At 45.2% G+C, this 27,122-nt stretch overlaps 1 protein-coding gene and 1 long non-coding RNA gene across 5 annotated transcripts; one reads left to right on the forward strand and one right to left on the reverse strand.

Annotated features, from left to right (window-relative positions):
• Positions 1-714: 714 nt before the first annotated feature.
• Positions 715-5,292, reverse strand: LOC119871908. Its single transcript, XR_005359854.1, has 2 exons — positions 4,360-5,292; positions 715-4,209 (listed from the first exon to the last, which is right to left on the reverse strand). It is a non-coding gene; the product is annotated as an uncharacterized LOC119871908 (long non-coding RNA).
• Positions 5,293-10,153: 4,861 nt separating this feature from the next.
• Positions 10,154-26,875, forward strand: PARK7 (Parkinsonism associated deglycase). 4 transcript variants are annotated; one of them, XM_038537854.1, is made up of 7 exons: positions 10,866-11,022; positions 11,977-12,089; positions 13,474-13,575; positions 15,501-15,560; positions 16,373-16,442; positions 19,846-19,932; positions 26,281-26,875. In XM_038537854.1, exons 2-7 carry the CDS (start codon positions 12,000-12,002, stop codon positions 26,439-26,441), a joined length of 570 nt encoding a protein of 189 aa, XP_038393782.1. In that variant the 5' UTR covers positions 10,866-11,022; positions 11,977-11,999; the 3' UTR covers positions 26,442-26,875. The 4 variants fall into 4 exon arrangements, 3 of the variants coding, with proteins under 3 accessions (XP_038393783.1, XP_038393782.1, XP_038393781.1); XM_038537853.1 differs by having other exon boundaries at positions 10,890-11,048; XR_005359856.1 differs by lacking the exons at positions 11,977-12,089; positions 15,501-15,560; positions 16,373-16,442 and having other exon boundaries at positions 10,176-11,048; positions 26,281-26,333.
• The last annotated feature ends 247 nt before the right edge of the window (positions 26,876-27,122 follow it).

Raw genomic sequence — 27,122 nt, forward strand, 5'->3', positions numbered from 1 at the left:
TGTGAGTTTGAGCCCCACGTTGGGTGTAGAGGTTATTTAAATAAATAAACAAACAGGGGTGCCTGGGTTGCTCAGTTGGCTGAACATCTGACTCTGGATTTCGTCTCAGGTCACCATCTCAGGGTCATGAGAACGAACGAGCCTTGCATTGGACTCCGTGCTGAGCTAGGAGCCTGCTTGAGATTTTCTCTCCCTCTCCCTCTGCCCCTACCCATTCCCCCTCCACTCCCACATTTTCTCTAAAAAAAAAAGTTAATGAAATTTAGTTACATTTCAAAAATAAAGTCTCAGATATACTGAGATAATTTAGATATTTGATATTTACCAATTATAATTTTATCTTAATAGAAAATTTTAAAGTTTTTAGTAGAGTAACTTTTTAAAAGCAAACATGAAACATAATTTTAATTGAAAAATTATACATATGTACATTTACATTTTACATTACATGCATATAAATTCTGCGTGTTTTGAGTATAATTATCTATGTTTTTGTACTCCTTTATCAGCATTGTCAACAAAGCACGAATTATGTGAATTCTCAATTACAAAAAATGAAATAAAGGCATAAAAAATAAATTTTATGGAGTAATTACATAGTATTTTATGAATTATGTGTCTTTACCACCCATTTAAATATTTCAAGACCATCAAAGTACATTCAGATATCTGCAATAATCAAATTTGGTTATCATTGATATTTTCTGAACTTTGTGATATAAAAACAATATTTTTATTTTGCTATTTTGAACACATCTCTGTCGGAGTAGAAAAATAGAACACATCTAACACATCTTTGGCTTGATTTGCCACTTTTAAATATTTAGACATATGGTATGTGAGTTCCATTTCTACACCTGTTCCAGACCCCACAAGAGTTAGTGCAAGTGTTGAGAGGCACGTAGCAGGCACTCAAGAAACCTTTATTGAATGAATGAATGAGTAAATGAATGGATGAATTTGTTAACTCCAGTCTCCTAGTCTGCCTATCTCTTCATGACCTAACCTTTTCTTTCTCTCTCTCTCTCCCTTGGGAAATCATTCTGGTGTGTGTACCCCCGAATAAGCTGTATCATTTCCTTCCTTGAGTCTCACTGAAGATGGTTTTCTGTTGATGGCTAACATTTACTGAGGGTTTACTCCCTGCAAGGCACTATTCTATGTGTTTCCATAGTTTCCCCAATGATACCTTCCAACAGCCTTCATCCTTACTTTACAGATGAGAAAACGGGGGCACAGAGAACCCAGTAGCCTGTCCAGTATCACCTGGCTGGTCAGAAGCAGAGGAAGGGTTCACCCCTGGCTGGTTGACTCTGGAGCCCATGCTCTCGACAAAGACTCTTAACCTTTCTGTGCACTATACCCTTCCATCCTGTAGATGCTATATTTACTCCTCAAAGAATAATATTCGTAGTTTTGTAAAATACAACACAAAGGATTACAGAGGAAATGAATTGTTTTGAAATCTACTCACCAAATATTTAAAAAGCCATCTTGCAATGTGGTAATATATGGACTTCATCATTAACACATACCTGTCATAATTTCAAATCAATCATGAGTGTAAATGGTATTTTGGGATGCCTGCAATAACTATAATGTGAACTGATTTCTACTGGTGTGATATCACAGGTATTGTGTCTCTAGCTATGCACTGTGGGTTTTTAAATTCAAGATTGTAGGAGATACTAGATGTCTGCTAGAGGTTAGTGAAAATAAAAGATATCATTTTCCCCAACCAGGTTCACAGACCCCTGATTTTTATTTGTGCCCCTTGGGCTTCTGCAGACCCCAGGATCACAACCCCTGTACTCTAGCCTCCTTGCTGCCTTTCATGTCTTGTGTTGAGACAGATAGACTCATTACTTAGTTTTAGCTCTGGGAATTTGCTCTTAATCTTCAATTCTTTCTTCTTTTGAATCCTTATGTGGATCCTGTCACCGCACTTTATGGTAAAAGCTCTATCGAGGGATCCCTGGGTGGTGCAGCGGTTTAGCGCCTGCCTTTGGCCCAGGGCGCGATCCTGGAGACCCGGGATCGAATCCCACGTTGGGCTCCTGGTGCATAGAGCCTGCTTCTCCCTCTGCCTGTGTCTCTGCCTCTCTCTCTCTCTCTGTTGTGTGACTATCATAAATTAAAAAAAAAAAAAAAAGCTCTATCGATACAATTTGTATCCCTCATCATCCCCATCAAGATGAGACACTTTTTACAGTCTATCACTTTCCATGTTCCTCTCCTATGGGCTCTTCATTGATGAATTTAAACAGATTGCGATATTGACAAATGTTTTCTAATACTTAATAACAGCTAATACTTACTGATTGCTTCCTGCATTGCAGATTTTGTTGGACTCAGCACACTAAATATTTAGCCTTTTAGCAATTCTACAAGGCAAGAAGTATCATTTAGTCTTCTAATGTTAAACAGAAACTGAGAGAATTCAAGTGACCAAGCCAAGTGTTAATGACAGCATCAGTGTCTACTATGGGTCACTATTCTAGCTTCATCTCTGTTAACTCCTTTAAACCTCAGAATAACCCTGCAAAGTTATCCCTGTTGTAGAGACAGGGGCCCCCTGAAGCATGAACGTCAAGTTAATTTGCTCAGGATCATCTAGCTAACATGGGGGCAGAGCTGGGCTTAAGCCCAGCCAGGCTGGAATCAAGACAGTGTATTTTCTCAGCACAATGGACAGCTGCAGTTAGGGAAAGAAGCCAGGGCCGGACTCCTACTGTTCTCACTCCAAGGTTACCTTAACATCATGCCAAGAGTGATGACTAACTCAGGAGCTACTCATTCCTGTGAATGAATAAAAAGATCTGTTGACTCAGCAGCGGAGCCTGAGACTGCCGAAGTAGTGGTTTGAGAGCTGAATCGGAAACCACATTTGAGCTCATCTATGTGAATGATTGCCAATAAACTGACAGTCAATCTCAACTTTGAGAAATGTGATGAAGAGTGCAATCAATAGTAGCCACTTTTTGGAGGAAGTTAGATGGACTTTTTAAAATTTAAGGCCATGTAAACAAAAATTATTAAGTAAACAAGTGTTTTATACTTTGAAATTCCACTGGAGAGTTGCCATAGGTCAGTTGGGGGGAATGTTCTTTGGACTGCAAGTGACAACTGTGATCAAAGATAAAACTCACCCCAACAAGCAATGTTGTCTTGAAGCTTATGACTTTCTGCTGAAAGTCAGCTTCGGCCTGTGGCCCCTGTCCCTAGCATTCTCCTTAGCCCTGGAGAAATAGTGCTTTTATCATGAACAAATATACAAATTTATCCAATTATTTCACAAACTCAACTTTTGTCGGTTAACGTACAAGTATTTTTCCCTCTAAATCAAAAGAAAGACAACATCAGAAGGAGGATTTCATTTCCTTCTGGACTTTTAAATTCTGATCAATATCTACCAAATGATTCCAATCACACACTAATCCATTTCATCCTCTACAAAATCTGCCTTTCTTCCAGATTTCCATTATAATGGAAGACCACTGCATACACCATCGGTTTTCACTGAAATTTTTTTTGGTTAAATGCCGTCCCACGAAATAAGAGTTCCAATATATACTCATGTAAGTTGCGAATATCTAATATATGCCTGAGGTCTATCCCACTCCAGCAATTTCCAGGTTTGATTGTTACTATCATTAGATTATTCTCAGTCCCTTTTCAATTCAATAAATTTGATTCAGGAGCATTTATTGAATGTCTGATGCGTGTGTGCACATGATCTGACCCATTACTTCTCCCATTTTGCATCCTTCTACTCTACTCCCCTCAAGGCAGCCTTCCTTGCTGTTACTTTGATGGAGGAAACACATGCCTGCTTCAGGGGCCTTCTTTGTGGCTTGTTCATCTAAAATCTCGTCCTCTCATTTTCTAGATGACTTGTCCCGTCATCTCACTCGGGTTTTCTCCTCTCCCTGTTATTCTCCATCTCCTCTCATCGTTCTGCTTTCGTGTATGGTACATATTACCCCCTGGCACATAGAGTCATTCGCATGTATTGCTTATTGTTTGTCTTCTCCCACTCTCACGGACATGAGCTCCATCAGAGGGAACACTGATTTTTTTTTCACTGCTGTATCCGGGAGCACCCGGAGCAGGGCTGTGCACATGACAGGCCCTCAACGCTTCTTGAATGAGTTTGGGTGCCTTGTGCGGCATCTCTAGATAGGACACCATGCCAACAGCCTTCACACCCTAGAAAGGAAGGAAGAAGTTTACACAAGTTAACTTTGATAAGGCCACACAGCCATACGGATTCTATGATAGGAGAACAAAGCGCTGTGGGAATAGACGGTCTCCTGGAGCGCTTTTGCGCCGTAAAAATGGGTTTTGCAAAATGAATACCTCGAAAGGCTGCTGGGTAGGGAAGCAGATGGCACTCCAGTTGGAGGGAACTGCTTCATGCCGAAGCGTGGAAAAAGCAAAGCGCAGGTTGTGTTCAACGAACAAAAAAATAAAATAAAATAAAATGAGTGAGGGAGAGTAAGAGGTAAGAACGTGGAAGACAAGGAAGCACAGTGTTGGGGCCCGAACGCCCTAAGCACGGCTTCTAGTGATTGTGACCCCTCCGTAGGAGCGCGCTGCCAAAGCCCTCTGCAGGCTCGCCAAAGGTCGCCACGGTATCTGGGCTTCACTGTGGACGCAGCCCCAGCTCAACGGCACGTGCAGTAAGTGGGCTTGAGAAAACAAAGGGATACAGGACACCAAGGGCGGGAGCAAGGACCCAGAACGCCGGCTGGACCCCAGTGTGCGCTGCGGCCGGGATGCTGATCACCGCCCGGGATGCTGATCACCGCGACGCGGCGACCCAGGTCGTGCACTCTGCAAACACGGCGGCGGACCGAGGCGGCCCCGGCAGGAAGCCGCCGGAAGGGACCCCGCATCTCCAAGCCTCTAGGCTCTCCGCAAGCTCCGGGCAGGCCTGGCTGTCCCCGCTGCACATACGAAAGGTGTTTTGATCGCTTTTGATGACCCCAGATGGACACCGTCGTCCGATCCTACTCCCGGGGCTGGCCACAAAATGGCAGGAGCAGCAGCGCCGGGCGGGGCCTTCCACAAAGCCAGGGACACAGGGCCCCGCAGCTGGTCCTGGAGCCGCCGCCGCCGCCGGAACCAACCTGGGAGGCGGAGGTGGGAAGGGTCGGCTTCCGGCCTCGCCTACGCCGGCCGCAAACTCCCCCAAAAGTTCGCAGGGTCACCGCGCTGCCCCGGCGGCCCCACCGCGGCCAGCACGTCCTCCGGTCCCTCCGGCCGCCCACAGGCGACGCCGACCACCGCGGCCCCGCCCCAGAGTCGAGCGCAGCCCCGCCCCCGCGCGCAGCCCCGCCCCCCGCGCAGCCCCGCCCCCCCCGCGCAGCCCCGCCCCCTGCGGCACGGCTCGGCCAATCCCGAGCGCCGCCGGGGACCGCCCGCCCCGGGGGCTGGAAGCGGGCCTGACGTCCTGCGGGTCGCGGGCAGCCCGGTGGCCCCGGGCGGGCGGTGGGCGTGGCGCCGGGGGCCCCCGCTGGGGGGGCTTTCACACCCGGCGGCAGCAGAGGCGAGGCGTGCCCGCGGGCCCCTCGCGCACCTCGGCGTCAGAATTTCCCCCTGGCGCCAGCGCTGCCTCAAATGTCAGGGCTCGCCCACTCTGCTCCTGTCTCGCCGACCTAACCTTTCGGGGGCTCGCGGGGGAAATTCGCCGTAGCTGCCGGACCTCTCGGGAGTTTGCCCCGAGCAGCCGGTGGTGGATGGTGAAGGCCGCAAATGCCTTCCTGAACCCAACACCGGCAGTTTAGCCCCTCGCCCTTTTTAGTGAGCCCAGGAAACGGTGAAAATAAAGTCACCCGAGCCGCTGCACAAAATATCTCCCGTTCGCCGCCGGGCGACATGAATTTAACCTGGAAAAGACTAAAATAGGCATGAGACGTCGGTTGGGGCCCCATTGTAAACTGCAGTGCTCTACGCATGTAAAGCATTAATCAATGGCCACAGTCAAAGGAGGGAACATCATCTTTAGGGTGAGACTAAGATCATGCTTAGCAAGTATTTGCTGAGCACCTGCCATGTGCCAGGGACTGTAACAGACGGATGCCAGGGCTCTGGCAGCGACCGGACAGGAAGGTCCTACTGGGTTCACAGGGTTAGAAGGAAACACAGTAAACCAAAGACAAGCTGCCAGATAAATACTATGGACGAGATCCAAGATACATTCACATTCGTAGAAAATGAGTAGTGAGCTGAGATGCAAAATGTGATGCATGGAAGAATAAATAATACAGTACTCCGGCTGCAGATTCTTTGCTATTTATCGTGATCAGACTAATTTGGGGAAGGGTTGTTTTTTGGAACCAGGATCAGAATGGCCGCTGGTGGCTGCTGTTAATGTAGGGCAGGCAAAAAAAATTTTTTTTACCTCCACCTCCTTGGGGTCTCTGGCAGGCAGGGCCCGAGAATTAAATGGACATGAAAAGGTTAACAGAACAAAAGCATACAGTTTAATGTAAGTCTGACGGGACCCAGGAGCCTTTGTAAGAAAATGAGGACCCAAAGAGGTGGCAAAAGCTAAATGTTTACATATTGGGTTGAACACAGAGTGGTGATATAGTAAACCAGGGAGACTGAAGGAAGGTAGGAGTTATTTTAACAAGGTCTCTTATGTGCAAATTCTTCCATTCTCCATGTGCAGATTCAAGTGTCTCTCTGGTGATGCTTCTTTCCTCTTGACACTGGGAGGGCAGTTCTTACCTGAGAGTTTCATCTTCTGCGTTCAGGATGAAAAACTGGGAATCTGAGTGCCTTTCTTGCGCCTGTTGTTTAAAAAATGCCTTTAACTCCAAACGATATGCCAAGGTACCATGTCTTGAACTCCTTCACTCACATTATCAACAGCAGTTGGATTGTGAGTTTCAGCAAAGCAGAACAGTATCTTTCAATTAGATGTTGCAAGTGCCCCAAGAAAAGGAGATGTTAAGATCAGTGAAAATAGCCAGACTTTTAGTTGGCACTTCCTACAGTGCACAAAGACTTGTCAAGTGCTGAATAAAAGAAGTGGTGAATAGGATGAGGTTTTTGTGCCTGGAAATCAGAGACTGAATTATGAGGTGTCTTCACTGCCAGTAATAGAGCAACATTTTTTGGTGAATGGTTTAATTTTTTTGTTTTGTTCTGCAAATGTGTGATAAGAAATAGGTATGAACTAGATAGTTAGGAGAGTGTCATGATTGTTGTGGACTTATTGAGTAATACTGATAGAGTTTATGGTGGGTAGAGTATGAACTTTGGTCTCAGAACACCTGATTTTGACCAAGACTCTACAGGACCTTTTACAGTCATTTTAGCCCTCCAGACTCCAACTTCTGCAACTGTGAAATGAAAAGTATGTTTTCCAGGAAGTTAATATATAATGTCTAAAACCAATAAGGAAAAATAACAGTATGAGCATATTGTTGTAAGGGTTAGGGCCACCAAACACTCCTCACCCTGTGTGATCTGAAATTCACATATAACTTTTGACTCCCCCAGAACTTAACTATTAATAGCCCACTGGTGACCAGAAACCTTACTAATAACACAAAGTGAATAAACATATATTTTTTTCTGTTATATTTTCTATACACTGTATTCTGATAATAAAGTCAGAGAATAGAAAATGTTAAGAAAATCATAAGAGAAAATATATTTAGAATACTGAACTGTGTTCTTCGAAAAAAAAAATCTACATAAGCAGACCCATGCAATTCAGGCCTATGGTGTACTGAGATAAATACAAGAATTTATTTATTTATTTATTTATTTATTTATTACAAGAAATAATTTAAAAAGTTGAAAATATTTGTCTCTGGAAAGCAAGAATAACTAAATCAGAAGACTTCTTCATTATGAGCCTCTTAAGAGCTGTATCACTGAGCTATCAAAGTGTAACAGAAAAAAAAAAACAAAAAAAAACAAAGTGTAACAGAATCTGAGGACAACAGTCTGTCATTTGGCTGTGCTGACTGCCTCGGGCACAGGTCCAGGTTGACCTGGGCAGCTCTGTTCCACAAGTGTTCATTGAAATCCAGGTTGAATGGGAAGCAGCAGCAGCCCCAGGGGCTCTTCTTATGACAATGCAAAAGTACAAGAGAGCAAGCCTGATCATCAGGTCAATGCTTTTCAAGGCTTTGATCGTACCTCACCTGCTAACATTCTATTAGGCCAAACCTGGGGCACTTGGGTGGCTCAGTTGGCTAAGTGTCTGCCTTTAGCTCAGATCATGATCCCCAGGTCCTGGGATGAGCCCCGCATCAGGTTCCCTCATCAGCTGGGCGTCTGCTTCTCCCATTCTTTCTGCCCTCCCCTCTGCTCATATTCTCTCTCTCTCTCAAATACATTAAAAAAAAAAAAAAAAAACTTAAGAAAAAAAATAAACAAGGCCAAAGTCCAGGGGCAGGGATTATCTGCCACTCATGCAGGTGAGGAAAGAATGAACATTTCTGAAAGATAAGCCAATCTACCATAAGCAATACTTGAGTTGTAAACACTGTATGCTATTCATCTGATAAAAATCAATGATGACCCAGGTCCATTTCAGATCTAGATGGTGATGCAGATGTTTCAGGAATCTTAAGTCAGGTTCATTCTCTCTCTTTTCCTTCTGCTGCTAAGAACTTCTGTTTTGCCATTTTTGTTCTGTGCTGGCTAGCTCATCCTGCAGCAGGACACCAGCATGGTTGTCTCCTTACAAGAGTTTACTAGGGCACTGGACCACAACAGCCCATCTTTTCTTGGTTTTCCTTCAACTAGCTAAATTCCTCCTTGGTTTTTGAAAACACACGTCTGACCACTTGCCTATTTTCCACCATACTTCAAAACTGAAAGGGGATGGCTTTTGCCTGCTTCCTTTGCAAATAACCAGAGATGAAGATATTCCAGAACTCCCAAAATGTTTTCTTAAAATGCCAAATGATTATTTAAAGACACTTAAAAATTTTGCACAATGCAGTGTTGTAATTTGTAAAAATCTGTTTGCAAATCTTAAAGTTAAAGCCACTCTCAACACCATTGTAAGGATCTTATGAAATAACATTAAAGTGCTTTTAAGTTATTTCTTGAAAATAAGGGCGTCTTTAATATCTAAACTGAAACTTCAAAAACATTGACATACTTTAAAATACTGTTCAACCTCACATATTACTGGCGAGAGTGATAAGTGACTCAAGTGGTATGAAGCTGCTCCAGTGCATTTACCACTTCTGGGAATTTACCCTCCAGTTATACCTACACAAGTAGGGCGTATGAATAAGGGTATGCAATGCAGTGCTGTCCACACAAAAGAAAAAAAAAAGTGACCACAGGGGGGCCTGGGTGGCTCAGTCCGTTAAGCATCTGACATGATTTCAGCTCAGAGTCAAGAGTTCAAACTAAGGGTTGGGCTCCATGCTGGGTGTGGAGCCTACTTCAAAAAAAAAAAAAAAAAAAAGGGGGCTGGAAATAACCTAAGTATTATCAGCAGGGCACCGATAAAATAAACTACGGGACATGTCACAATGGCATATTATCTGTCTGAGAAAAAGAAAAAAAAGGAAGTTCCTTTTTATAAGGAAAGATCTCCAACATTCACTTAAGGTGGCAGCAGAGAGAGAAGGACGGAACAATGCATACAGTCTGCTACATTTCTATACAAAAGATGTAAAACAAAGTATTTGCTGGTGCTTGCGTGAGGAAATCCTGGAAAGATGCTCCGGAAACGACTATAAAGTTACCCGCAGGGAGTCAGGGAGCGGGGATTGTGGAAGAGAGTGGGGACAAGGATAGGAAGGAGTCCATCGGTTCAACGTTAACTTTCAGCACTTTGGTTTTTTTTTTGTTTGTTTTTGTTTTTTTAAGATTTATTTATTCCTGAAAGACACACACAGAGAGAGGCAGAGACACAGGCAGAGGGAGAAGCAGGCTCCATGCAGGGAGCCCGACGTGGGACTCGATCCCCGGCCTCCAGGATCAGGCCCTGGGCTGAAGGCGGCGCTGAACCGCTGAGCCGCCCGGGATGCCCGACTTTGGTTTTTGAAATGGGTAAAAGTATCAATATTCAATGCAAACTTTTAAGAACAAAGTGTGGGATTCTGACTTAAATGTCACCAAGTACTTATCAGGTCCGGGTGCTCAGCAGTGCTCTAAGCCTGTGGGTGCAGCAGCAGCAGCAGCGCTGGGATGTTAGGGAAAAAAACAACTTTGAGAAACCATCACACGGGCAATCACCGCACGCAAACCCGTGCTGGGAGCCGCGCAGGATCCCGAGGCCCGGGCGCCCACCGTGGGGACCCAGGATGGGGAAAACCTTGAAGTCCTAACAGGTCGGGGGGAAACGAGAAGGCGCTCCCGGATAGGGACGCCGAGAGTGCGGGAGAAGCGTGAAGGTGCAACTCCACGGAAACGTCTGTTGGCAGCAAAGCGCCGCAGCTCCCGAGGGGACCGCGCGCGGGCAGGCTGCGGTCACAGGCGGGTTAACGCCCGTGGGCGCCAGCGGCGGGCCGGACCGCGCCGACGGGGGACGGGAGCGTTCGTGAGGCTGCGCGAACACGCGGGATTCTCGTGGTGCCGGGTGCACCAAATGGAAACATCCCCAGCTGTCCAGGGAGGATGCTAACCCACGTGGGTCCGGGAGGACGTGACGCACGTGAGCGAGCGCCACCAGCCTCCGCCGTGCGCAGCTGGGGAGGAGGCGGGGCCTGGGCGGCGTGCGTCTGCGCAGTACCGAGGGGGGCGTGGTTAGGGGAACGAACGAGCAGAAAGAGAAGCCGGGCGATGTGCGTCTGCGCAGTGCAGGGCCTGGGGACGAAGGGAGAACGAGGAGGGGTCTGCGCGACGGGCGTCTGCGCAGTACCGGGGGAGGGGCGGGGCCGAACCAGAAGCCGGGCGGCGTGCGTCTGCGCAGTGCGGCGCCGAGGGCTCGCGCTCGGGGGGCGTGCGTGCGTGCGTACACACGTACGTCCCCGTTTAGGCCGGTTTGGGTTCGGTAGTCTCCGGCGCGGAGTTGCTGCCGACGGGGCCGAGGTGCCGGGGCTGTGGGCAGAGGCGAGGTTCGGGTCGCTGCGGGGGGAGCTGCGGGCGGCGAGGGGGCCACGGGCAGCCCGGAGCGGGCTTCGGAAGGGGGCGCCGCAGGTCGCAGTCACGCCGCGCCTGCGGGCGGGCGGCCTCGGGCCCTCCGGGGTTGTGTGCGTGGCGTCCCCCCAGTTTGTAACTCGTCAGGGCTCTGTTTGCTGACGGGGTTTCCTTAGCGTCTGTGTTGCGCGCACAGCGGACTCCCCAGAAAGAACAGGCTGCAAACTATTGGAGCCCCGCTTGGCAGCTGCCGTTTACCGAAGAGCCAAGAGCAATGAGGGTCCCGTTGCGTTGAATTTACTGGGGGAATTCCCACCTTTCGACATCATTTAAAAATATATATATGGTGAAATATTTAACACTGTTAACTTTCAAGAGGGTTTTGTGCAGTTATTGGAACTTCAAAGAAAATCCCCTCCAAAAATCGCAGACTGTGTGTAGCTTTTTGCCCATGAAATTTAAGTTTGGACGTTTCTCTGAAAATAGTGCTTCCGAGAATAAGGCTTATCTCCCCGCATCGTGTGAAATGCAAGACCCACGTGTGTGTGTTTTAGAAAGTACTGGTTGCAGTAAGTTTTGTATATTGAGTTAAAACAAAACAAAATAAAAAACATGGTCAGAGAAAATCCAAACGGTACTGACACGTGTTAGCAACCCTGCTGTGTTTTCATCTCAAAAATAACAGCAGTTGAAATTCTGTGTAAACCACTGTTAACCTTAAAATGCTTTTTTTCACGTACTGTTTTGTCTCTCAGGATCTTTTCCTTAGGAGGCACTTGGTCACTTTGCTTAAAAATGTTCCTGAACTTGAGATTTTTTTTAAACTTGAGGTTTTTGACTATCTTAGGGTTGCCATGCAAGTGTTTTGAAAATCTTGTTTTTTTTTTTTTTCTTCTCCCAATTAAGTCTTTTAAAAATACAACATAAAAATGGCTTCGAAAAGAGCTCTGGTCATCCTGGCCAAAGGAGCAGAGGAGATGGAGACAGTCATTCCTGTAGATGTCATGAGACGAGCTGGAGTAAGTCCTCCCAACATTTTCCAGCCCTCCCCCTTCTCAAACATTTTTGGGTTTTGAAGGCATTTTTAATAATATTCAGTGTACTTTATAAAATATTTCAAACACAAAAATGCAGAGACTATATAACAATAAATGCCTGTCTATTGTCCGCATTTAATACTTGTTAACATTTTGCCAAATTTCTTGTAAATATTCCTCTTCTTGAGGAACAGATGCTTTAAAAAGAAATAAAGCATTGCACAGCCCTCTTTGTAAATTTCCTGGATACTATTCCCCTTCAACGGCAGGGATAACTCTGTTCTCTCATTAATGTGTATCCATCCCATGGATGTCTTCAGAGTAGTGTTACACTACAATTACATTTTACAGTTACAGTTACATCTATTTCTCTCTCTCTCTCTCTATATATATAATATATATATATAATATGTACATATATATCCCTAGTGAACACGAGTAGTATTGACTGATGCTAGATGATGCTCATCTAAGCATCTGAACTTGCTTAAGTCCTATAACAACCTTATGAGTTATTGACCGTCCTCGTTGTACAGTTGAAGAAACTAAGGCACAGGGACACTACATGAAGTGTCCATGTTGTTGTCTTAGTGAGGAGAAGAGCCAGTACTTAGACCCCAGCAGTCTGGCCCCAGAGTCTGTTAGCCCTTCATCTCTCTGGTTCTCGTAAATGAAGACACCTCTAGATCTGGTTTTTTAATTTAAAATTGCTGCTTATTGTTACGTTGCATGAATATGCTGCTGTCTCTCCATTCTTTTGTTAGGGTGTTTCAGGACATTGCAATACTCTAATATTCTTGTACAGGTTTCCTTATGCAAATGTGTGGGAGGTTTTCCTGGTTTTTATGCCCAAAAATGGAATTGCTTGGCCAAAGGACAGCCCATAGTTAGCATTACCAGATTTTGTCCAGTGACTCCCCAGAGTACCAGCGTGTGGGCCCACCAGCAGTGTAGGACAATCCCCATTTTTCCAGGACTAGCTCTTGGTTTTATTAACTTTTTGCAAGCTAAAGTAGTATTTCATTGTTCTAACTTGTCTTTCTATTTTAAGGAAATACCATGAGATTTAAATAGCAACAGTAACTTTGCAAGATGGATTATTAGCAGGATGTTGGCCCAAACCAGAAAGCTTGTGGGAGAAAGGACACTAACCAGGCAGGGGACCAGGATAGTATCTGTAAATCAGGACTGTCCCAGACAAACTGGGACAGACCTAGTTATTAAATATATTTAGCTAACTTAGTAGCATAAAGTCAGCATGGTTTCATTGCAGTATTTCCTGCCAAGTTATTTTAAAACAGCAGTTGTGAAAATGTTACTCTAAATTTATGTTTCAATGTTAAATGTGATGACGTCTTTCTCTTAGATTAAAGTCACCGTTGCGGGTCTGGCTGGGAAAGACCCAGTACAGTGTAGCCGAGACGTCATCATTTGTCCTGATGCCAGTCTGGAAGATGCAAAAAAAGAGGTTTGTTCTCCATACATGGAATTATTCCTTCCTATGGCTTCTCTATCAGGTTCTTGAAATGTCTTTTGATTATATTTCAGGCTGTTAGCACAGACTTATTTTAAGGAAGTTACTTTCCTTGGATGTCTTCCCCACTATAATAAGCCCAGGGAAGTCAAGGACTCTGTATTCAAGGAAGCTGGCAGTTCCTGCTGCCTGTGCTTGGTGGTGGGACACTTTCATCAGTGTTCATCTGGCCTCAAAGGCCCTTTTGCCTCCTGTTATAACTTCATTACCTGATACAAGGAACCAACTGCCACATTTCCTGTTTCTTTATTTGAAAGCTGCTTTTTACCTTTCCATTTTCAGTGATATAGACATAGCTGTGTGATTTATTTTACATGGAACAGCTTGTAGTTGATTAGTGGTGGGATGAAAGGAGGAGTAAGAATTCTAGTTAAATTATGCTACTTTTTCTTTATCTTGACCATTACCTTTGATGGCAACTAACACTTGGGACTCCATCAAGAGCTGAGGTCCCTTCTTCAGGAGCGAGCCCACCCAAACGTGCGTAGGCACTTTTGCACACCCTTTCATGTAGTTCACTGCTTAATGGCCATTGTGATAGTGGGTGTGACTTGTATGCTCTGGGAGTGTCAACATGACAGGAAAACAGGCAGAGCCAGCTCATGGATGCAGATCCATTTGTGCCATGTGAAGGAGCCCAGAGCATGATTCCTATGCTCGCTGTCCTCAAATGCACAGAGAAAAGTTTATTCCTATCTAATAAATTCATGTTATTTCAGTGCCAGATTGTGGAGTATAGGAGTATTGGTATTTACATACAAATTATTGAACCATTCTAAATAGCATGTTAAAAGTGGCTGAGTAGAAGAAAATATTCCCTCTTTGTTCTTTTTCATCTTGTGGTGTCTGGGTATTTTAGAACAGTGGTTACGTTTTGTGTCTGTTTATTCAGATTCTAAAAGGAGTGAAAGAAATTCTGCACTTCACACTTTCTGTGTAGTTTGTAGTTTTGCTTGGTTTTAAAACGACAGGAGGATGTTCATTGTCTTTAAGAGTAATTCTAAGCAGTATGTGTTGCCCTAAGTGTGTACTAAATTTTCACTTTGTGATCTGCTAAATAACTAAATTTTAAAAAATCTTTTTTCACATCTTAAAATATTGTTAAACCAATTTCCATTTCATAATTTCAGCAAGTTTGGCCTCAGTAGGTTTCTGGGGGTGTTGGGTGTTTAGGACAATAAAATACTGCCATCATCTTCTCCCCTAAGTCCTACTTCTCAAAGAGGTAAAAACTTGTCTGTGCCTTTCACTTAAAATTTGTTTTTCTTTTAATTCTTTCTAAGATTGTGTGCATTCTTGTTGAAAAAATAACTCCTATACACTGTAGACCTACAGAAAGTCCAAATGTTAAATGTTCCTTTCTTATGTCCCCTCGCCACCATCCTGTCCTGTACCATACCCTATTAGAACCTGGCTGCCTTTTGTCTGTGAGTATCTATAGACTGTACACATGTATGTCAGGGACATATACACACAACTGCCAACTGCATACTTTTTTTTTTTTTTTTTAAGTAAGCTCTAGACTCAACATGGGACCTGAACTCACAGCCCCTGACGTTGAGTCACATGCTCCCCCGACTGAGCCAGCCACATGCCCCTTTTTTTCTTTTTAGAAGAGTGAGATCATGCTACACCTGTAATTCTGCAACATGGACATCCTTTCACATTACCATATTCTGATTTTTTTGCTAGTTACAACATTGTGTTGTAGGGATATACTTTGATTTATTTAACTGCTCTTCTGTTAACAGTTCTTTGCTCTGACCCACATTTAGGACTGTCACTATAGTGCACCTTTCAAATGAAATGTTTTCACTCTTTTTTTTTTTTTTTTTTTTTTTTTTTGGTCTTAACTACAGGGACCTTATGACGTAGTGATTCTGCCGGGAGGTAATCTGGGTGCACAGAATTTATGTGAGGTAAAGACCATATAAAGGAAGTATTTCAGTATCTGCCTGTGTTATGTTGGTTTTGTTACTAAAATATTTCGGGAAGGAGGCTGGGAATAAACTAAGAGCAGGTGAAACAAAATGGTGTTCTAGCTTAAAAACATCTCTAGTGATATTTACTACACAAGTAAGTGGAATTGGTGGAACTATTATTTATGAATATATTCTGTGAATCTAATTTTGTGTTTCATGAAGGTTTAAGAGTAGAAAGCTAAAAGACCCTGGGGCTGGGGGCAGGGAGCTGCAGGGGACTGAAACTGCCAGCAGAGGTGAAAAATGGCATCAGAAGAGGCCACTGCTTCTTCATTGAAGTCTTCTGTGAGGGGTCTGCCTGCAGGAATAGCGGGAAAGGAAGAAGGGGCACGGCCAATAGATGTTTACAAAGCAGGTTTAGTCAGATACCTGGCACTCTGCCGGACCTTGTTCCTTGCTCTGCCATCTGAAAACACCACGCACCCTTCTCCTCCTTTCTCCCAGGATCATAAGATGGCAAGGGTCAGTTTGCCCCAGGGAAGTTGCTTTTCTCATCTCGTCTTTAAAAATATTAAAAAAAAAAAAAAAATTTAAAAAAACTATGCCTTTCTCTTGCAATAAATGCCTTGATCAGGTTTAATGATGTAGAAAGAGTATGAATTTGCTAATTTTTCTATTAATGAATTAGAAATATTGTCAGAAAACAGACTGAAGGTCTTGCAGTTTAAATTAAAAGCAGATCCTCCTAAGCTTTCCAGCTGGAGATTGGCTTCATGATAACTTGATGTGTTTGGGGTTTCTTTGAATAGTCTGCTGCCGTGAAGGAGATACTGAAGGAACAAGAAAACAGAAAGGGCCTCATAGCCGCCATCTGTGCAGGTAATGGGCAGAACTGTCCTGGATAAAATGTGCTGTTGGTTTTCTTCAAAAAAAAAAAAAAATGTGATGGGGTAGTCTCGAATTAGAAGGTTTTGTTCCAAATACCTCTTTCCCTTCAAAGCATGAAGGGTATCCGTCTTGGCATGTTTCATTTGGGTAGCATGAAGTTGGTGTCATTTCAGAAACGAGTACAGTTCTGTTTTCTGCCTCTGTGTGCTTTTGGTCTATGTTCCGTGAAACTTAATGTTTTCCATGTTTGGTTGACCTCTGAGGAAAATAATGCCCTCTGGAATTCAGTAAACAGCTTGTTCCAGCAAATCTCTGTGCCAGAAAGTGTATCTGCCAGCAGCCAGTCAGCAAGAATCGGTCAGACATAAACATAACAGCTCTGTCCTGTTCTTGCCCTACGGATTCAGAGGCCTCGGGTGCTTTCCATCTGATCCTTAGTGTTAAGTGTTAGATTTTAGGCACCGTGATATCTGTCACGTAATTTAGAAGAAGGTTGTTGGTGCTTCAGAGATGTCCCCACATCTTTTAAACTTAGTAATGATTTGATTTCTGATACCGTTGTAAAATTAAGTCTTAATGCTCCAGCATTGTGATATTCTGCAATCTTGCATTTTTTCCAGAGTGTAATTTTAGCCAGTGCCTAGGTCTTTATGAAATGTTTGTCAAAACAACAAATAAAATGAATAAATGGATGGTTCGATCAAATGACATGATGTTTTGTTCAGTACAGTGGACTTGTTAAAGAAGTATAAGCCGGGGATCCTGGGGACTTTGCATTAATTACAGCAGAGATTCTCAGAGTTCTTTCAAAGGTATCATAAGGTGAAAGCAGGTACTAAGACAAGACATTCTTTGCCCTCTCATTCTCACAGGAGTGACCTGGCAGTGGGATGCTGCCATCATTTGGGTGTGGCATGTATGCTCAAGTATTGTTGTAAAAATCTCCGTTTTGATTTCTAACACGGCAGTTGCTGATAGCTGTAACCCACATAAGAGCTCAAGGGTCCTAAGACCTGGATGTTTGAGGACCTTAGAGTGACTGTACTGGCAGGCCCGGTCCTTGGGTTCCAGCCAGCACTGGCCTCTTGACCTACCCTCAGGGCACAGGGCTTTCTGGCTGAAGGACACTGCAGTCACTGCAGCCCATGCAGCTCCATCCCTCTGGGTAGGAAGTTTTAGGTCCTGTTAGGTGTGTGAGGACTTAGTTTCATTGCCCCCCAGCACCTGGCCACAGCCTCATCCTTAGTTTCCCTAGTGGAAGGAAGAAAGGAAGGGTTTGTGCTGGATTTGTTCCCTCATGCTCTGCTGAAAGTGAAAACCACATGTCAGTTGGTCCTTCTATGTCGCTAAGGGGGCAGAATTATTAGCTACATCTGGCTCACTGTTTTCATGCTCAAGCAGCTGGAAGGCCATGCTAAGGAGCTTAGACCTTATAATCGTTTAAATCGATGTTAGCCATAAACAGCACGCTAGCCTTCTGTTTGTGTTGAATATCCTGTACTGTCCTCTGGGTACAGCAAAAATAGGAGATGTGATGAAAAACGAGGCGATTCATAAGTGTTGCAGTTAGGGGCTGGGAGCTGCGTACTGAGCTGAAAAAGTGTTTGCTTAGCCCCTGATGTGGAGGGACTGAAACAGAGACTGGAAGGGAGACTGTCTTGATCAGAAAATAAAATGATACTCACTCTGGGTCAGGGAGGGAAAGGAGCCTGGAGGTGAGGGGCCCAGGAGTTGTCAGGTGCCTGGCTGGCTGAGCCCTGGGACCTGGAGGGCCTGGGCTGACTGCGTTGTGTTCTCTCCATAAATCACCGCGTGGTGGCGCTGTTGGCTTCAGTGTAGTGGCGGCCGAGAGGCTCCTGTCTGTGGTGCCCTCTGCTCTCACTCAGCTGGGTCCCTGCTGCAGACTCAGCAACATTTTCATCCGCCAGGGTCTCAAGTAATGGCAGGTAGATATCTCTTCTCGAATTCTCCAAATAGGATTTTTAAGCCCCAGAAGGAGTAATTATGGGCTTACCATGATGAGTAAGGCGTCACTAAAGTCCTACATTCAACCGAAACAGAAATTTATTAACGTTACTGTAGGCAGCAGTTTTATTTGCTGAAGGCAACGGCCTAAAAATTCCTAACTCACTACGATTGCTCTCTCTTCACTGAATGGTTGCTTCTCAAGATTCACTTTTAAATCCAAAATCATGTAGAGAATTATTTCTTATATTTTAAAATCTTACAAAGGAAGAATGAAGGGTAATTGATGAGTCCATTCAAATAAAAATTGAGTGATAATTATTCAGTTTTTACAGACTTAAAATTTGCTACCATGGCTGTCTGGTATGTGGGATAAAATTAAGATGGAGAGAGAGACATCAAATCTATTTGAGGCTTTTGATTTAGGAGATATAAATCGGGACTTGGCCTGATGTCAGGCGGAAGGCTCATGTAATTAAGTATTATTTGTTGATCTTCCTGTGAACAGCAGCTGTGATCTAGCCGGTAGGTATAGTCTACAACTCCTTTTTCCTTGGAACTGTGTTGATAAATGAAAGGTCAGTGAGAGCAGGTGTGTGCGTTGGCTGAAGCTAAAGCATACAGGCTTTGTCCTCGGGTCTTAGCCATGGCACCCTAACCCATTTTTCAAGGTCACATTGCTGTTCTGAAGCATATTTTTCTAGGTGTGACATGAGGCTTAGAGAAAAAAGTTAGAATAGTTACTTTTTTTAAGTTTTAAGGCATCATAACAAATATTCAGATATTTTCAAATATTTTTGGTTCTAGTCCTTATTTGTGGACCATTACTGATATTTGTGCATGGTCTTAAGTGGTTTTTAATAAAGAAATGCTAGTACCCTTACATCTCAGACTTCTAGACAGTTCACAGAGCTGGACAATGTCCTGTTCGTTGTGATAATCCTACTGCCTGGGATGTTTGGGTAGGTAAGTGGAGGGATGACTGCTAATCTTTCATTTTCAAGTAGAAAACCGTAGTCTGAGATAGCAATCAAATCCAGAAGTTCGGAGAGCACTGGCTGCCTTTCATGTGCGACTAGATCATTTGCTAAGAGGAAGGCCTTGGTGGCCTCCCCTCTGACCCCTGGGACCCTTGCCTGCAGTTCCTTGAGGGGGGCCACACTCTTGTTTATCTGGATGCTGCTTGGTAGGATTTATATTTAAATGGGTATTGTTGTGTTTTGAGTTTGTACGCTTTTGCCAGATGTGCCGAGCAGATGGCTTATTATAAACATATTTTACCTCATATGAAAAAGTGTTTAATTTCAAAATCATAAGTATATTTTAGGTAAAAAGCCTCCTGGTTTTGAGGAATACTTCTGCTGCTGCAATTTTTAAACCATTGGTTTTTTTGTATCCACACTGAAGTCTTTTTTATTAATCTTTTTAGGTCCTACAGCTCTTTTGGCTCATGAAATAGGTTTTGGAAGCAAAGTTACAACACACCCACTTGCTAAAGACAAAATGATGAATGGAAGTAAGTATATGCTTCTATTTTCAATATACAGAAAGACCTTCTCAGCTGCTATTTAGTATTGTTTCCCACCCAGGATAACCTTGTGTAGGGGGACTCTAGGAGTTCAGGTGTGGGGTGTTCCTTGCTTTCTTCTCAAGTGTTCCACCTAGAGAGGGAACAGGCAGTGGGACAGAGGTGGTGCGTGCCTGTCTCTGTTTGTGCCCTGATGGGGGTTCAGGGACTAAGTAAAGGCCAGCCAGAGACCCTATTGTCCTCAATGGGAATGATTATGAAATGCCAGGTTAACTAGGATTTTTTTTACTAAACACTGCCAGCAGCCTGAGGGTAAACTTTAAACCTCGACAGCAATTTCAGAAAATGCCCTTTTGCCCACAGTCCAAAGTAAAGTGAATATTACTCTCTTCATGGGTGGCAGGTCTGTTTCCTTGGGTGACAGGGTTTTGTTTTTATTGTTTTTTTTTTTTTTTTCCTTAGATTTATTTACTTTTAGAGAGTGTGAGTGGTGGGGAGGGGCAAAAGGAGGGGAACAAGCAGACTTCCCCGCTGAGCATGGAGCCCAATGGGGGGTTAGATCCCAGGACCCTGAGATTGTGACCTGAGCTGAAGCCAAGAGTCAGTTGCTCAACTGACTGAACCAGCCAGGCACCCTCTTGGATAACTTGTTTCTTTCATAAATACCAGCTAGACAGCTAATTTTTATTAATTTATCTTTATAAGTATAATTTTTATTCCAGGTAGAGTGCAGATGGTATGGGTAGGGGGTGAAGTAAAAACATACATATGCCTTTTCTTACTTCCTCACCCCTTTTTTGCTTTTCAGAGGTAACTTTTGTTAGAAAGTTCTCTGTGTAACCCCAGGATTTTCTGTGCACATACTCTTTATCCTCTGCAGTTTAATATTTTTACTCAAATGAGATCTGCTAAATGTATTGTTCTGCAGCTTGCTTTTTAAACTTAAGATTGTATCTTTTTGGCAGTGGGGGGGGGGTCATCTATTGAATATTTCTTTAAGTAGAGAGCGATGTATAATTCACAGCAAAGCAGTATAACTATCTGAATGTACAACTATGTACTGACTGATCCTCCCTCATAACAGCCAACGCTTCTCAGTGTGACATTCCGAACACCAACCAAATAGTGTCTTTTGTCAGACAGGTGGTGTTTTCCTCTGCCGTCTGTCCGTTGAGTGTCTGTAACAGAGGCAGAGGCCCAGGAACTTGCACAGAGAAAGAAAACTAACACTAGTGTGGGTCATTGCAAGAACATCTAAAATTTCCAGTTAGAAGCCAAAAGTGGTTCAGTTGGCATTTGGCCAGCAAGGAGACTGTGACTGGCTCCAGGTAAAACATCAGCCAGCCTTATTTCAGTGAATAAACAAAAAGACAAAACAGTAACATCAGCACTGCTTTGGAAACATCGGTGCCAGAGATACATTTTCTCCCCTCTTTCAGTCCTGCTGGAGGCTGGTTCTGAACTAAAACAACAAAGAGGGCCGTAGCATCTCTTACACTCTCTCTACAGCCACGTGAAGTTGTACGTTTTCACTGTAGTGCTTTTTCCTTCTAAGTAACAGACCTTGCTTTTTAGAGCAGTGTTAGGTTCACAGCAGAATTAAGCAGAAAATGCTGAGTTCCCACACATGCCCTGCCCACCCCCCCACAGTCTCCCTGCCTTCCTCTCCCATACCAGAGCAGTACCTGTGTTACAGTCCATGAACCTATCCTTACGCGTTGTCAGCTCCCCGAGTCCATCATTTACCTAAGTGTTCGTGCTAACTGTTGCACGTTCTGAATATTTTTTTTCCCAAGGATTTTATTTATTCATGAGAGACATAGACACAGAGTCATAGGCAGAGGGAGAAGCAGGCTCCATGCAGGAAGCCTGATGTGGGACTCAATCCCAGGTCTCCAGGAGCACACCCTGAGCCAAAGGCAGACACAACCACTGAACCACCTAGGTGCCCCAGATTGTGAATATTCTTAAATTTGATCCAAAGTAGTATTTTCTTAAAAGTCTCTAACTTTATTTTAGTTGTTAGAGAGATACTAAGTTGTCAATAAAACCATCTGTGTGAAAAGTTATTTTTTTAATTAAAAGGCCCTGGCTGCTGGGCATTTTTTAATGTAGAAATAGAATTTACTTGGAGCTAATAGGTTCTGGAGAGTCAGATTGGAATCAGGCTTCCTTTTTAGTAGTTACAACATTTGGGGGGAAGGGTCGAATAGTAGGCCACGTTCCTCCTTTATCTGAAGGTGGATCTGTTGTGTCTGTTTCCCTGTAATGCCTCAAGAACACTGAGGTTGATTAGGAATAGAGGAAGATTAGATTGTTAACTCTCAAGGTTTATAAAGTACATTCACAAGCATTATCTCCACTGGTGCCTAGCAAGGCAGGTATTGACTTCACAAATGAGGATACCGGCTCTGAGAGGCCAGGCAACTTGCCCAGAGTCAGGCTGGAACTCTGGCCCCGCCTCTGTCCCAGTGAGGCTCCCACACATGTTTAAGTTACGAGGTATTGAGTTCAGCCAGTAAATCCTACTGTGAGGGGAAAAAAAAATGTTTGAAACATCTGCCCCTTCAGAGCGCTCCGAGAAGTGGAGCTGTCGTCACCTCCTGGGTGTCTCCTCTGGTCCTCCTCCTTGTCCTCATCATGTACTTAGATCAGCGTGACATTTTTGCTCAGATAAGCAATTCAATCTGAAGGACAAGGTCTTCCTGTTTCTCAGTTCTTAAATGAAGAAATAGTGACTTTGATAATCTTTTCATTTCCTACCTGTCCATTGTTCTAGCAAGCATCTGAAGGCCCCATCCTGTAGCTGAGCAGTGAAGAGCTGCGTCCCCTGGGCCAGGCCCTGTGGGTGTGGCTCCTGGCTGTGGGCTGTCTCCTTCCCCCACCCAGCCTCGGTTTCTCACCTGTCCTCTAAGGATCCCAGTGGCCCCCCCCACATGGCACTGTTGACAGGCCCTGTGAGTTACTGTGTGTGTAATGCACACAGAATGTTGCCTGGCACGAGCCTGCACAGGGAAAGGGGGAGCTGGTCCATGCCCAGCTCTGGGCTGAGTACCCTGTTGTAATAACACTACCACTTGGTCCTGGTATCCATGTGACTGGACTCCCATAGCAGTCCTGGGAGGTTGGTATCCTCCTCATTTTACAGAAGAGGAAAGTGAGGCTCAAAGAGATCAGACACCTACTAAACATCAGCCCTCACAGTTGAACCAAGAGCTGCTGTGCTCAGAGGTCAGTGACTTCCTTAAGGGGCTAGATGGTAAATATTTCAGGCTCTCAGGGACTTCAGGTCTGTATAGCAAGTGCTCTGCTGTTGCAGAGCCACTGACCTGGTAGGTGCCCTGTGTGCCGGTAAAAGCAGCTGTTTGGTGCTGACCCCTCACGTCTAGGGTCCCCGGTTGGGTTTCTTTGAAGAGACTTCCCGGCTTTGGGGTGCTTGCTTAAAGTTAACAAGAAATTAATAACTAATGCTTTATGCCAGTGACTGTGGGGTGTAGGTATGCAGAGTTCCCCAGTCTGAATCAGCTGTGTGTATGCACGGGGCTGGTGGGCCTGGTGTGTGTGCGTTGTCTTTGTCTGTCCTTGCCACTAGGTGGAGGTAGTTGGTAAGTGTAGACCTTTTTGCTCTTCCTGGTTGAAATTTTGAACCGTGGAACCTTGAAATGTCTTTAACTAGTCTAAGCTGTGTTTGTAATATTTTGCCCACGAAGAGATTGTCCGGTGAGCCATTTAAAAATTGCCTCACACCGCGGCAGTCTGGGCAGTCCATCTCATAGCTCTGGGAGACTGGACCCAGCCGGTTTTATGGTTTAGCATCTAAAATGGTCTTGGCCCGGTTTAACCATCAGTAAATGACATTAGATTTTGCAAGCCTTTTCCCTTCAAACTAGAGGTCCTCTTCTCTACAGTAGTGTAACTAGTGTACATTTGTGAAGTGCTGTATTTGGGTTTTTCAGTGGGTGACTTGATCTCTGGTGAGGTTAGTAAGATAGCAGCTACTCTAGGTGTTTGTGATCACTGGGAAAGGGCGTGAACAGCAGAAGAGTGGTGTCTGTGTGGCGCTGCCAGCCCCTCCATCACCTAGGACAGACAGCTAGAGTCATTCTCCCCACCTTCCCACGTTCAGTCCAGCGCTGAGCTGTGGGCATTTTGTCTCAGAGTTTTCGCAAACCTTCATTTCTTCCCTGTCACCACTGTCCATACCCAGGTCACCAGTAGCTCCTACTGTCTTCTTTGGTTCCTTCCAGTCCAGTCTCTGTGCAGGCCAGACCCAGAGGGGGCCTGCCCAGCAGGATGTGGAGTACAGAGTCACCTTTAGGTGCTGGAGAAAGTTGGCAGAGGCTTCTCCTGGGGACAGAACTGGCTATGTTCTGACGTAAACTTTGGAAAGGTGACATTTTTTATGGGCTGAGCAGGGAGTGGAAAGAAGGGCAGCTGGATCAGAGGGCTGGAACACGGAGATCCTGCATGAAGGCAGCAGATGCAGAGAGGAGAAGACAGGAATGTTCATAGGTTCGCCTGATACTTAGGGGCATCTCCGTGGTACTGTTAGTGTTCTAGGCCACAGGAGGCTGATGGAGGCCCAGCTTTTTCTTTTTTTTTTACTTTTATTTTTTTTTAAAGATTATTTATTTATTCATTAGAGACACAGAGACAGAGACACAGGCAGAGGGAGAAGCAGGCTCCTCACAAGGAGCTTGATGCAGACTCGATCCCCGGACCCCAGGATCACACCCTGAGCCAAAGGCAGATGCTCAACAGCTGAGCCACCCAGGTGTCCCAAGGCCCAGACTTTTAAAGAGCAGACAGCAAATGGGGACTATTTTCATATCGTGTCAGTGCTGCGAGGTACCTGAGGGACCCGATTGAGGGAGTGATCACATATGCTTCCTCTGAGGGGTGGTGGGAGGAGGTGAGAGCTTTCCAGGCAGTGGGAGCAGGGGGGCCAGGAAGTGCCAGGTGGGAGCCCAGTGGGAACAGGTTGGGGAAGGAGGGGGGCCAGGTCATGAGTTCAGGCCTAGTCAGTCCATGCACAGGGTGGGTTTGCTGACGACTTCTATAGAGGGTAAGGCATTGGGGAAGCTGATGCTGAGGAAGCCCAGCTTTGTGGCTGTGATTTGTCCAGATGTCACATCATTCACCGAATTCAAATATAGGAGAAGCACATTCTTGTTTTATGATATTTGTCTCCAAAAAGCCAGTTGGGGAACATGGAAGGGGGTGACCAAGAAATGAATGGTTGCTCCCTCTGTGATCCGCCTCCTCCCCTCCCTGCGTGTCCTATGTAATTTTTAGAACATTGGTTGTTTTTGAGACAGCAGAGTGTGTGTGATACAGGCAGTCTGTACCAGGGATTCTGTGACAGGTAGTATGTATGACAGGCAGTCTGTGTGACAGGGAGTCTCTGTGATGGGTAGTTTGTGACACAGGGTCTGTATGGTAGGAAGTCTGCTTGGCAGGCATTTCTGTGACAGAGTCTGTATGACAGGAGTCTGTAACAGGCGGTCTGTGACAGTCTGCATGACAGAGTATGATAGAGAATCGGTGTGACAGGGAGTCTGTGTAACAGTTTATATGATAGGTAGTGTGTGACACGGAGTCTGTACAATAGGAAGTCTGCTTGGCAGGCATGTCCACTCTCCTACATGGAGTATGTGTGACACGGAGCCTGCTTGACAAGGGGAAAGGAAGGTGGGCCTCTCAGGAGGGAATAAATGGTTTTCAAGAAAGATGAAAGGGCCCTTGGGAGAACAGATGGGAGGTGTGATTGTTGGTGACAAAGCCTGTGTGTGGCGTGGACTTCTGGTCTCCTCTCCCAGGACATGAGTCCCTCCTCCCCAGTTGATGGACTCCTGAGGGGAGACAGCCAAGGAGGACCTGTCTTCAGGCAGTAGAGGGGGCTCCAGAGGAAGCCTCTCCCAACGAGTGCTGTTTTGCAAGGGCCTTCAGCTCAAAACATTTACTGCTTGGTGGCAAGACAGCACGTTCTGAGGTGGCAGGCGCTGCTTACCTGCCGGCATGCCAGTGTTCGGGCGGACCCCTGAGCATCTGTTGATGATAGAAACGTGAATAATCGGCCTTCACTCCTACTCACCCTCGCATGTACAAGGCCTTTCGCAACTGCTTTTAACCTGGGTGTCCTTATCTATTTCATTTCAACAGCTGTTTGTCCTCGCCTCCCTGCGGCAGGCGGCTGCTTCAGTCTCGGCACCTCCTTGCCAGAGCTCCAAGTGCCTCCCGAAGCTTCTCCTGTGGCTGGCGACAGGGTGGCTTTTGGTTTTTTGAAATTTATATGAGCCTGTTAGGATGTAACCCTTTTTTGTTCTTACTTTGAAGGTCATTACAGCTACTCTGAGAACCGTGTGGAGAAGGACGGCCTGATCCTCACGAGCCGTGGGCCTGGAACCAGCTTTGAGTTTGCGCTTGCAATTGTCGAGGCGCTGAGCGGCAAGGATGTGGCTGACCAAGTGAAGGCCCCGCTTGTTCTTAAAGATTAAAGCAGAAATCTTCGATGATGAAGTAGAGAAATGTGCCGTTTGTCATCCTTCTCATTGTGTTCACTTTAAGCAAAATGGGCAGTTCCCGCGCAGTCTGGCTGCGAAGTGGCAGCCTCACCGAGCTTCCCCACCTGCGCCCAGGTCCTCATGGTCCTGAGCCTTGATGGCAGAGTAAATGGCATTTAGCAAACTACTGGTTGTTACTCCATTTATCTCTCAATTCCTCCTTTTTGTGTGTGAAACCAAATTCACTGTCAGCGTCACTTGCAGCTGTTAAGTGTTGATACAGCGACTGAGATAAAAGAGCAGTGAACATGTTTGACATGGCAAGGAGGAAAAGCATAAAAGCAAAGATTTAAGAAGCTTGTGATTTTCCCCCCATTTGTTAATTGTATATTGTTAATGTGCTATTAAAAATACCAGTGAAGTTGTTAGTCGTAGTGGATTTTTGCGACCGCCTCCTTTTCCCGTTGTGGAAAGGGCCCTCAGAAGGGAAAACGTTTCGAGGTCTGTTTTCCCTTTTTCAGGGAACAGACTCCAGGGGCTGACGTGTGTGGCCTGGGCCCACCAGCCAGAGCCCCCTCTGTCCCTGTCCACAGGACCCTGGGGAGACGCGTCAGCTGGTGGGACTCCATCCTGGGCCCACTGGCAGCCATCCTGGGGTCACTGAGGAGAGCCTGC

Source organism: Canis lupus, chromosome 5, assembly GCF_011100685.1.
Source record: "Canis lupus familiaris isolate Mischka breed German Shepherd chromosome 5, alternate assembly UU_Cfam_GSD_1.0, whole genome shotgun sequence".
NCBI lineage: Eukaryota > Metazoa > Chordata > Mammalia > Carnivora > Canidae > Canis > Canis lupus.